We start from the raw sequence: 13152 nt of genomic DNA, 5'->3' as shown, positions 1-13152 counted from the left end.
CCAATTCATGTATTTGTGCCAAAAATATGTATACTAGGAACTCAGTGTCTGTAGGGTTCTGTGCTAGACATTGGAGTAAACTTGAACAGGATGGGGAAGGAGCCTGTTCTCATAGAGTAATGAGCTGGTGGGGAAGCCAGACACTAAGGAGTAAACAATAAATTACATTTGTGATAAAATGTCCATAGGAAAACAAGAACCCATTGCCGGGATAGTACAGAACCCAGTGCATCTCTCACGGAAGCCTCCCTGACAAGGGGATATTTTACACTGAGGTCAAGGAATTCCTTGACCTTGAAATTCCTTCAGCCAGGAATTTCAGATGCATTCACTGAATGCATTAAAAAGAAAATATTTTTCATTCTAGATTGAAAGAGAATCAGTGCTAGTTCCTTGGTACTAATATGTTGGCGGTATGTCTCCATCAAGATCTCATTCCTGGGGATTTCCCTGGTGGTCCAGTGGTTGAGAATCTGCCTTCCAATGCAGGGGATGCGGGTTCAATCCCTGGTCGGGGAACTAAGATCCCACATGCCTCAGGACAACTAAGCCCGTGCGCCACAACTAATGAGCCCGTGTGCCACAACGAAAGATCCTGCATGCCTCAATGAAGATCCCACGTGCAACATCTAAGACCCGATGCAGCCAAAAATAAAGAAAATAAATAAATAAATAATAAAATAAATCTTAAAAAAAAAAGATCTCATTCCTTCCGGACTGTCAACAGGTGAACGGGAAGTTACTGTTGGCAGACAAACTGCCCCGTGGTTTCTACCCCTGAGCCCCATGCCTCCCTTTTTGAGAAGGTAGCCTTGCGTAGTAGGTTGCCATGTCAGAGTTACTGAGCAGGTCAAAATGGGTCCAGATGCCAAAATGCAAGTATTCTAAGAAAGAGTTGCTAAGAGGGCACTAAAATGCACATGACTTTCTCTTCTTCTTTTAGATGGATAATGTCAGACCTGAGAGAGGAAGGCTTCTTGCTAATTGTTTTCCCTCCTTCAAAACTAGGTTTCAGTTAACCACAGTGTTTTCTTAGTGTCATGTTTTTAACTTAAAGGCATTTATTCAAAGTTCTGAAAAACAAAGCTTTCAATGCTATGAGACTTGTGCAACTGAAAATGATTAATGGTATAATTCTCAGTCCTTTATAAAGTGTCTTAACACTGAAGAGATTTATACAGTGTGGAATGGCAGTGGTGCTTCAGCGTGAGAATACGTAATCAATACCTGCAAGCTTAGTAAAAGTGTTCTGTTTCCACCACTAATGACATAGAGGTTTTTGCAAGGCAAGGGTGTCTGGAGCATGAAGCACTCCAGAGAAGAATTAATTTAAAATCTGAAGTGGAAGATCAGTTTCAATTAAAATTGCACTTGAACGTATATTGGGTAGAGGTGGGAAAGCAAGCATGGAGTCGGCTTAAATCTTCAGATTGTTACCAGTGAATAAATGAATCTCACTGGTATGAACCCTGATTATATTTTTATAGAGGGCTAAATTATATTTCACCCATGTCTGGCAGGTTATGAGAAATAATATGAATGGCAAGTACTTATCAGAGCTTAAAGAGTATTTTTTTTTTTTAATCAGTAGGATAACTACCAGGTGTCTATGTGTTTTTACAAATGATGGCTTGCATTCTTATTTCTTTGGAGTCATATGTGTTTGGATTGATTTTTACCATGCATTTTTTTCCATTGAGTGCAATTTTGTTGTAGTACTGAGTTTCTGAAAGGCGTTACACACACACACACACACACACACACACACACACACACACACACACACACACACACACACACACACACACACACACACACACACACACACACACACACACACACACACACACACACACCCCATTAAAACGTTAGTTTCCGTAATTCAAACATACAGGCCCAGTTGTAGCTAGCCAGAATTTACATCATGGTCAGCTATCAAATATGTCAACAAGCACTTTATTCCATTTTTCAATGGATCCTTTTGGCATCTGTAAGAAAATTTAGAGCAGACAGGATAATTGGAGCCTTCTGTCCCCTTTCCCCTCCTTTTTTTCTTCAAATATATTGATGCAAGATGAAAATAAAGTTTGGCTCCAACCTATGCAAATGCACACTCTGTTCCTTCATGACTCATCTCATGCAGTCTTAGGGAATTTGACCAAGAGGTGAAATGACATGAGGGAAAAGCCCTTGACAATTCCCAATTTAGTTGGAGTCCTACAGTAAAGCAAATGGCGATGTTAACTTTTTCTAGAAAGAGTTATGGCGCTTATAAGTGATTTTGATAAGTGCCCAGAGGTTTTGCTAGATCTTTGCCAATCAGCGAACATGTTCTTTCTGATAGTCTCTTTTATCTTACTGCAGGAGATAAGGATTAGGGAAAATGACCCAGGCATAGAGTGAGGCTGAGCTGTTTGCCAGATAGCAAGCATATGAATCATTTTTAGGGGAGCTTCATCAGTTGCCCTTGCAGCCGTGAAGTTTCCATTACTGTGACTGAAAAGATTTTCTGTTGTTGCTGCTTTTTTCATGGTACCACTGTTTATATCAGCTGTGAGCTGTGTCAGACTTAGGGGCATGGGGAAATCCGTGGCCAGGGAGTGTGTGTGGTGGAGGGTTGGGCACAGGTGTGGACTTAGTAGGAGGGAGACCTATGTTAAGGTGTCCTTGTGTCTTCCATCATACAGGGCTAGGTGTAGAGTGAGGCAGAAAAATATGGGTTCATGGATGGGTTGCTCTCCTAATGTCACTTTGGCCATTCATCCTCCTTTATTTGATATGTGAAGGAATTTAAAGCTGAAAAAACCTAGGAATACAAGTATATGTATATGTTTGTTTATACACACACTAAACTTTATTGTTTGGGAAGCCTAAATTTTATCTTCTAAAAATTATACAGTTTACACACACTATTGTATATAAAGTAGAAAATCAACAAAGACCTACTGTACAGCACAGGGAACTCTCCTCAATATTCTATAATAACCCATATGGGAAAACAGCCTGAAAAAGATAGTTATATGTATGTGTATAACTGAATCACCTTGCTGTACGCCTGAAACTAATGCAACATGGTAAATCAACTATACTCCAATATGAAATTTAAAAAAATTTAAATTATACCGTTTAGACTTATTCTGTATCTGACTCTCAAAAAGAGATTTATCTTAATCTTTCTAGCAAAAGATGTTTTTTCCAGCTGAATACTTCCACTTTGTCATGTCAAGAAGGTTAAAGGTAGGGCGCAGAAAAATTTCAGAGCTTGTTATCAACTTAGTAGACATCACCCCCAGATATATACTTTCTGAATAGGGCAGAGATGCAGTTGTTGCAATGTGTTTTCTCTATCTATGCCTGGTTGGTGTCCATTAGGGTTATGTGTTATAGCTACATTCTCTTCCTCTTTTCCTGTAGCATATGTTCCCCCAAAAGTATTTATATGAATGCTGATTCTAGTCTGAAGGTAACTTTATACCCCCATTTCCTATGAGAGTGAGGGGTTGAGAAAGAGAAGTGAGTGCCTTAATATACATGTGTTCAAACTGGCTAAATTGAAAAATCTCACAATTAGCCATAGGAAAACCCTGCCTCATTGCCCACATTATTTGTAATGACTCTCATTCCAATGTTGTGTTACTTTTAATTTTTAATTCTTTTCCTTTTCCAGTTCAAAAATTCCTAGGAACCTAGAAGAAACTTGTGTTTAGTGTACTGCTCACAATAGCAGAACATAGTAAATTGATTAAGGTGTTTTCTTGTGAATAAATGCTCTGTTTATTTTAGGAAAATTATTTTAAAATTTTTAAAAAATGTGAACAACTCTGACGGCCCTTCTGCTCAACTCCCTTAATCTGATTACGGATAAAGTTAGCAAATGTTTGATTACAAATCAAGAAGCAAAACTATCTTAAGTAACTTTTTTCTCAAATTTTCTTGCCCTGTCAAGCAAATGGCTTGGATTGATAGTCTTCCAATGCACTGACATCTTTAGGGTGGGGACATGTAGAAAATGTTAACCTTGGGAGATGCAGTGCTTGACTTTCGTGCATCATACTCATTTTATCCCTGACCCTTGAACCATAAGGATTGAAGTCTTATTTTCTTTTAACAGGTGCCTACGGTCCTGAGCACTGGGTCACGTCTAGTGTCAGCTGTGGGGGCCATCACCAGTCACCTATAGACATTTCAGACCAGCATGCACGTGTCGGTGAAGAGTACCAGGACCTGCAACTTGATGGCTTTGACAATGAGTCTTCCAACAAAACCTGGATGAAAAACACAGGGAAAACAGGTAGCCTGTGTCTTCTTTACTTGTCTGTGGAACAATATGAAATGTTTCTGGGTCTCTGGTCTTTACCTTAACCACGAGTTGCTCCTTTAGTAGTGTATGTTGCTACAGAGAACGTATAGCTGAGTGAGAGCTTTGGAATTGGCCCTTGGTTTGAGAACTGACCACTTGCTTTACTAGCTGTGTGATTTGGGACAAACTACCTAATCACTTTGTGCTTTAAAAATTTTTTTTAATACGATAGGATAAAAATTAAAAATATATATATAGATAACAAAATTGTATCAGTCTCATAGGGTTATAAGGATTAAATGTGTCAGTCCACGTAAAGGACGCAGCATGAACTTTTAGAAATCTGTTTTACTGTAGTGGCCACTAGCCATATGTGGCTATATTTAAATTTTAATTGATTAAAAGTAAGTAAGATTACCATTCGCTCCCTCAGTTTTACTAGCCACATATCGTTTTCTTTTCCGCTTTCTTAGGTTGTGTGTTTGCGGGGTTTGAAGCAGAGGAGGCCCACATTGAGATCTTTGGATTTTTCTGGGGTGTGGGTGAGGGTCACCTCTATTTATTTTTCCAGGTTTATTAAGATATAATTGATGTATAACATTTTGCCATTTCATTTTATTGGTTGTTTCTTTTGCGGTGCCCAGCTTTTGAGTTTGGTGAGTCTCATCTGTTTTTACTTTTGTTGCTTGTGCTTTTGGTGTCATATCCAAATTATCATTGCCATGGCCAATGCCAAGGAGCTTTTCCCCTATGTTTTCTTCTAGGAGTTTAATAGTTTCAGGTCTTAGATTTTAAGTCTTTAATCCATTTCAAATTAATTTTTCTGAGGGATGTAAGGTAGTGGTCCAACTTCATTCTTTGAACGTGGATGTTGCATTTTTCCAGCACTGTTTATCGACGACTATCTTTTTCCCATTGAGTATTCTTGCCTCCTTTGTCAAATATTAGTTGACCGAATATGCATGGGTTTGTTTCTGGGCTCTAGATTCTATTCCACTGGTTGATGTGTTTATTTTTGTGCCAGTTCCATACTGTCTTGATTACCATAGCTTTGTAGTATAATTTGAAATCAAGAAGTGTAACACTTCCAGCTCTGTTCTCCTTTCAAAGGGTGGCTTTGGTTTCTCAGGATCTTTTGTGGTTCCATAGAAATCCTAGTATTGTTTTGACTATTTCTGTGAAAAATACCATTGGAATTTTCATAAGGATTTCATTGAATCTATAGATCACTTTCAGTAGTATTGGTACTAGCCACATTTCAAGTGTTCAGTAATATATGGCTAGTGGCTATCATATCAGGCAGCAAAGATAGAGAACATTCTATCATTATAGAAAGTTCTATTGGACAGCACTGTGCCAAATGCATAAATGAAAATAAAATCCTTATCTTCCTTGAGAATTTGCTTTGTTAATATTAGTTATTATATTAGAATACAGATGAACACCATCTTATCCCTTTGTGCATCAGACCAGCAGTTTGATCCTCCTGCTTCCCTTTACCTACCTCACCTGTCACTTGGGGTCCACAAATATGAAATACCACATTTTCAACATTGCTGGTGCAAAAGCTCCTTCCCTCTTAATCACTATTATGCAAATAGCAGTTATAGATCATTGATGGAAGTAGCAGGAATGCCTTGCTATGCCCCACTGTTTGATCTGAAAATAAATTCCTAGGTGTAATATTACATTTGTGCCTAGTGCTACCTGGGATTCCGTTGGTGCTAAAGATATTTTTCTTATCTTATTTTTCAACTCTTATAAACCAACCCATTAAAACTAACTCTCCCTCTCTCTCTCTCTCTCTTTGAAATGATCCCTTTGTAGCCAAGGATGTCACTACAAACCACTGTTAGTAATCCCTTCAGGAGCCTTGGCTGCCTGAAGCCCTCATGCTGAGCTAAAATGACTTCATTATCTGTCCTTTGGTCCCATCCATGTTGTGGGTCATTGAGTTGCCTTTTTTTTTTTTTTTCCCAACCTAACTGGCTGACATACAACTTCGGGGATCCATTTCTCCAAACCAGCATTTGTCTGAGATTATTCATGGCCGATTGCTTTGGGCTGGCTTGATTTGTTCTTAGAATTGTTTCCCACTCACTCAGCACAGTGATTCCCAGCTTTGGGCTCTTTTTCATAATGTCCCCACAAACGGTTCTTTGGGCCTTATAGCAGCTACCTTCTCCTGTACCTTGATTCATCCATCCTGAGCAGCTGCTCAGGACAGACTTGTGTACCAGTGATATTATCTGTACACAACTTTTCACCCCCACCTCTCTACTCCCCCAGTATAGATGGTGTGCTTGTTGTTACCATTCAGAATTTCTCTACCGGTGGCCCTGCTTTATATTTCAAATGTGAGTGTCCTTTGGACACCTGTGATGGGAATATTACTCTGCAGACGATCTGAATGTGGTGGATGGAAGCTTTGCCACGCTGGGGTAATCGGATTTTGCTGTCGAGTGCTACCTTGGTGCCGCATTCCAGAAGCCTGCCAAAGGCAATTCGCTGGGCTCTCTGATATGGTTTTCTACTTGACTTGCAACGCTTGACAGCCTTCTGCAAAGATAACACGTTTCAGTGACAGCTTTCAACTTGGTATCTCCAATGACATGTTTTAGATGAGTGTAGGGTTCACTCAGTGCAAGTTGATTCATGACCTTGGTCTTCCAGAAGTTGATTATCAATCTCTGTCACTCTGCTGTATTCCCAGAGTGATCCCCAAGTTGTTGCCTGTCTATGGGTGCATGCGCCTGACTTTGGAGCACAGCCATCCAAATATGAACGCATCTGTCTCTGAAATTTCAGAAGAAGCATGGCTTTCTGAGAAGCAGAAATAAATCCTCGTGACTTCTCAAACTGTACTTATGACTACAAAATTTATGACATCATACTAGGCGGGCCAGTATCTCATAAATAATCTAACATGATTCTATAGGAGTGATTTTTTAAAAGTGCCAACCATTTGTATGCAATTTTAAATGTGAACATCGAATTGTTTTTCTGTTCTCTTCAAAGAGTTTCAATTTATGTTTGTCTAGAAACTTGGGTGCGGAAACCAACCTGTGTCCTTGCTGTTGTTGTTTTTTTAAATAAGCATGAACCTAGAAACTTCTTTATTCTGCAGTTCTTAAAATGCCAAGTGAGTTCGTAAATATTGCAGCATTTTAGAGAAATATGAGGATTCACTTGCTTTATCAGTTATGCACGGATCATATAAATTGAGCTGAACACGGTATAAATACAGTGCAGGGTGCTGTGTGTCTGAATTAAAGGTAGGAGTTCATAATATCTGCAGTGAGTAGTATTGATAGGCAACTTGGATAATATCAGTTTAAAAAAACACACATATCATTGTATACTATAGTTTTGTAAGATGTGACCATTTGGGGAAACTGGATACAGGGGACTCGGGACCTCTGTATTATTTCTTACAACTGCATGTTGATCTACAGTTATCAGAAAGATTAAAAGTTTAATTTAAAAAAAAAAACCCGTATGTTGTGAGCCACATAGTCCGTCTTTGTTACCGTCATTGATTTCATATCTAACTTTCATACCTAGATGCCAAAAAAAAGTCATTTTTATTAAATCATTAATTTTTAAGCAACACCTATTTTTCTTCCCCAAAGTCTTTTCTTGAACCTCGCACTTCTAGAAAATAAATCCAGGAAGGAATTTTTTTTTTTTTTCTGGTAGAAATTTACAGGTCACTTATCTGTAAAATAGACTGTCATTTGCATATCAAAATATGAATTTAGAAAGTTAATATTTAAAGCGGCCTGTTACATACAGACAGTAACTTCCTCGTAAAACAGTTTTAATGTTCGTATCTGTCTTAACCCCCGGAGAGGGCTATATATTTAATCTAGCATAATCAATAGAGCAATGTGGTTGTAGGTAGCCCACTTCTCGAAAGTTGTCTAAAATATCTTTACAAGACAGATAGCATCTCTCTATTTCTTCCCGAAGAGCCATGACTGTCTATTGTACCAGTTCTCATCTGATTCCATCTAAAGTCTCATTTTTGTAGAATGAAAAGATAACGCATTCATTAAGAATATTTCAAGATAATCTTGCTGTTCCTAGCATTAGCTTCTAGCTAAATGATCAAAATTTAAGACTTAGATGGTGCTTCTGATATATGGTAATAAGCCATGGTCTCCTATGAGTTTTAACTATTTGGAGGAGGTTTCTGTGTTTCTTCACTACTTTTTCTTTTACCCTCCCCCCCACACCAAGGACAGGTAGTAAATACATTTGCCATGATGGTTGTTACTTCCACTTTCACATTTTATATTGGTTTACTATATTTTTTCTTTGCCTACATTCTTTCTTATTTGTCTACCTATACCAGTGCCTGGCGTAGGTGGATTCAAGAAGTAGTTGGTAAGTTAATAAAAGTAGATTGATGGTGGGAAGAGTCTGTGTAGGTAAGTAGGTCAGGAACCATGTCCTAATATGTTGCTCAGCCCATAAAATTCAGACAAGGATTAAGAGGCTGTTGCCTCTACTTTAGTTTACCAGGTCCTTCAAACTTTTATGGTAAAGTGACGCCATAAGAACCCACAGACTTAAACTAAGAAAAGAACAACCTCATTGCAGGCTGATATGAAGAGAAAAATATAATCTTAACAACCTCAGTCATTTCCACGTGCTACTTCCCTAACTGAGCACGTGACCCCAGCTCAGTACAAGAGGAGCATTTGGCCCTGCTGCTCTGCTCGCCCACAGGGCAAGGCTCCCCTGGGCCAAGCAAGTGTCTGACCGTGAAAGGCACTCTGCGTTCTGTGGGTCACTGCAGTTACAGCTCAAACTAACGGCTGCCCCCATGCTGCCCTGCAGAAGCAGTGTTCTGGTCTAAGGTTGGTGGAGAAACTGATGCGAGCCTTACTGAGAGTCAGTACCAGGCTGCCATTATGGGCTCCTTACAGAGTTTCCAGTGGTGATTTTCATGGTGCTTGATTTCTTCCCAAATTCAGGGACTTGCACGCTTAGCCCCCGCTCAAGAGGGCATTCCACAGTGCCAGCATGATTGTCCAAGTGTCACATGCATGAAAAAAGCCTTTAGCAATCCTGAGATTGGGAAGGAAGTTTCTAGGAATTCTGTGTGTGTGCTTGTCTTCTCATCCCTGATTGTTTGGGCTTTCTCTTCTTTCCATTTCTATTCTGCTTCTATTCTTTCTGTTCTGTTGATGGGTATCTCTCCATGAGCTTTCACTTTTTTGCGGTTTGCTTCTCTCCCACCTTTCCTCTCACATCTCCGTGAATTTCCCCACCCCTGTAAACAAGGCTCTGCCTCTTGCCTGTTGGTCTGTTTTCACTCCCAGCTCCTAGTTTTGGCCCCCTTCTCTCCCTTCTTCCTGTCTTCCTTAGAGCTGGCCGCAGATGAGAACCAGAGTTTGAAAGTGTTTTTTCTTGCTCTGTTTATGGAGTAGAGAGCCCGGTGCTGATGGTGAAAACCTGAGTATGTCCTCATTTCAATAAAACCTATATTCCTGATATATTGATGGGAAGGGCTTTAGGACAAGTGAGGTACACAATGATACCCCAAGTATATGTTCTTGGGGTTTCCAGTTTTGCTTGATACCAAACCATCAAATTATTTGTATTCTATTACCCTCCCACCCCCTTGGAGTGATCTTAATGATCCTTGGTAGATGTAAATGTGGGCACTGAAGATGGACCAGCATGGGTTCCTTTTTCCTGGATCACATTTTTTTCTTTAAGCTCTGAGTTTTGTTTATGCCACTAACGAATTGGTCATTTTGCTCACAAAGAGGCTGCCGAGGTTTCTGATTAAAAGCGTAGCATCAGCCAAGTAGACAGATGTTTGGAAACATCTGGGTGTTCAGCACCATTGACACTGGGCATGCCCAACCCTGACTTCATAATACCCCACAGCCCTCTGGTTAGTTCAAGGTTGCCCAAAAACGAAAATTTAAGTGTAATTAAAAAAGGATCTGTTCTTCTTTGGGGGGGATGCTAAATGTGCTTTGGCTCTTCTTAAATTTCTCCTATTTCAGATATCCAGATTCTTGGGTTCTTTTCAGCCTGTTACCATTCAGTCTTGCCTGAACCCTGGAATTCAAGTCGGAGCTATTTCCCTGGGTCTCTCTTTGGCAAGACGCACTGCAAGCGCTGTTTCCTGTCTGCTAAGCTCCACTTCCCTTCTCTTATCCCCATAGCCCCAGTCCCTGGGCTCGGGTGGTAGCAGCTATTTTCTGGGTAGACCGAAGCCTAATCTACCAGTTACAGAATGGGCAAACCAGCGCTATGTTACATAACTAGACTCAAAACTGAATGCACGATTTTGAATTTTGAGGGTAATTTTTGAAGCGTTCCTTTCTTTTTTAGGGCACAGAACCTTCTACTAGGTTGTCATCTGTCGTATCTTATATGATTAAAGGGTCAACTAATCCACTTTGTTCCTCTTGCTCAGTTTAGCAGTGAGTTAACCGAGACCCAGGATAATCCCATGACTTGGCGTCTCTTGGTTCTCTGAGGCTGCTCCGACTCACATTGTCTGTCCACTATCTCTTTACTAGATGAATGCAGTAACCTCCTGACTTTGTTTTTTTCTTTTTTTAAAAATTAATTTATTAATTTATTTATTTTTGGCTACATTGTGTCTTCGTTGTTGTGCGCGGGCTTTCTCTAGTTGCGGCGAGCTGGGGCTATTCTTCGTGGCGGTGCACAGGCTTCTCATTGCGGTGGCTTCTCTTGTTGCGGAGCACGGGCTCTGGGCGCGCGAACTCAGTAGTTGTGGTTCGCGGGCTCAGTAGTTGTGGCTCATGGGCTCTAGAGCACAGGCTCAGTAGTTGTGGCTCACAGGTTCTAGAGCGCATGCTCAGTAGTTGTGGTGCACGGGCTTAGTTGCTCCGCAGCATGTGGGATCTTCCTGGACCAGGGCTCGAACTCCTGTCCCCTGCATTGGCATGCGGATTCTTAACCACTGCACCACCAGGGAAGCCCCTGACTTTGTTTCTACCAACCAATGTTGCTTTCCTTCCAGGCCTTTTCCGTTTAGTAGCCACAATGATCTTCTTATTTCCCTAATCTGATCATATCTGTGCGTCTCCCCCTCTTTCTTTCTTGTTCTCTCTCAACCATATTGAGGACCTCTCACTTCTCTGCAGAACTCAGACAGACTCCTTGCTGTCCCTGCTTTGCTGTCTGGCCTCTATGCCACATCCTGCTCTCTGGGCACCAGTCACCCTGGCTTCCTCCACACAGGGCATTTGCATGAGCTTTTCCTCCTGCTGTGTTCCCCTCTCTTTAGCACTTTTACAACATAGCTCACCTCTCACCTTATCAGTCCTTGTTTTGAAACCTCCTCCCCTTCTCCAGTCTGGGGTTGGATGCTCACCTCTTACCACCTGTCCCACTTGCAGGGTTGCTTCTGTCATCTCTTTAGTTGCTGGGGCCTGTCTTTTCCACCAACTGTACACTCCGTGAAGGCAGGAGCTAATGTCTCATTTACTTACCTTTTCTTCCCCAGTAGTTACTTGGTAAATTATTTGAAAAAATAAACGGTAGTGCCTACAGGGACGTTAGTAGAAGCCTAGAACTAGAGCCTGTGTGTCTTGACTTCCAGACCAGAGCATTTCCCTTTTCACCAGGAGCCTGAAAGCATCACCTGATGGACACTGGAATGGTGGGTGGTCTGGAGGTCTCACCATTACGATCCAATAATGGGTCTTTTCCCATCTTGTAGTGTTAAAAATTGGTTGGGAAGTGGTGGAGGTAAGACAGTAACGGGCTTATTTTCCTTCTCATCCATTTTTTTGTTTAACTTTTGGCATCTGCTGCTGTTTACTCAGATTGTAGTGTGAACATTTGCTTTAGGCCAGCATTATTTAGACACACTGAGTTTAATTTATAAACAGTTTGTAGATGTCCTGTGAAGAATGCAGTGAATGCCTGGCACTCAGTCTTCCTGTCAAGCTCAGGAGGAAAGTAACTCCTTATCCATGGTGTGACTCCTACCTACCCCCTGCCCCTGTGTAGAGCACTTTTTCATTATGGGGCGCCCTGGACACGGGGAATCTGTGAAAGCTGTGGATCCTCTCCCTAAGATAACTTTTATAAACAGCACTTATATAATGCCATCTAGTTTTTAACTCTAAGTTTCAGGTATACAGCATTATAATTTGACATCTGTATACACTACAGAAGTTATCACTGCCGCAAGACTGTTTACTGTCAGTCACTGCACAGTTGATCCCTTCCACCCATTTTACCCACCCCTCCAACCCCTTGCCCTCTGGTAACCACTCATCTGATCTCTGTATCTGTGAGTTTGTTTTTGTTTTATTTGTTCATTTGTTCTGTTTTTTTAGACTCCACATACAAGTGAAATCATACTTACTTGTTTTTCTTCTTCTGGCTTATTTCACTTAGCCTAATGCCTTCAAGGCCCATTCATGTTGTTGCAGATAGCAGGATTTCATTCTGTTTGTGGCTGAGGAGTATACCATGGTATATACATATACCACATCTTCTTCATCCATTCACCTATCTATAGACACTTACGTGGTTTCCATATCTTGTCTATTTTAATAATGCTGCAATAAACATAGGGATGCATATATGTTTTCAAATTCGTTTTCATGTGCTTTGGATAAATACCCAAGTGGAATAGCTGGGTGATATGGTAGTTCTAGTTTTATTTATTCTTAACTGTTTTCCGTAGTGGAAAAATTCCCACCCACAGTGTACAAGGGTTCCTTTTTTTCCACACCCTTGCCAATGCTTATAACCATTCTAACGGGTGTGAGGTGATATCTCATTGTGGTTTTGATTTGCATTTTCTTATTAATTAGTGATGTGGAACATCTTTTCATGTGCCT

At 40.6% G+C, this 13152-nt stretch overlaps 1 protein-coding gene across 2 annotated transcripts in view; it reads left to right on the top strand.

Moving 5' to 3' along the window:
- The window catches only part of PTPRG (protein tyrosine phosphatase receptor type G), a 738734-nt gene that overhangs the window by 422270 nt on the left and 303312 nt on the right, over positions 1–13152 (top strand). For both annotated transcript variants that reach the window (XM_060161434.1, XM_060161435.1), the window contains exon 3: positions 4112–4291. In XM_060161434.1, the coding sequence (XP_060017417.1) occupies positions 4112–4291 (180 nt within the window). The remainder of the gene's footprint in view (positions 1–4111; positions 4292–13152) is intronic.

Source organism: Lagenorhynchus albirostris, chromosome 10, assembly GCF_949774975.1.
Source record: "Lagenorhynchus albirostris chromosome 10, mLagAlb1.1, whole genome shotgun sequence".
Classification (NCBI taxonomy): domain Eukaryota; kingdom Metazoa; phylum Chordata; class Mammalia; order Artiodactyla; family Delphinidae; genus Lagenorhynchus; species Lagenorhynchus albirostris.
Note: the sequence above shows the minus strand (reverse complement) of the source record. Positions and strands in the feature narration are given on the sequence as shown.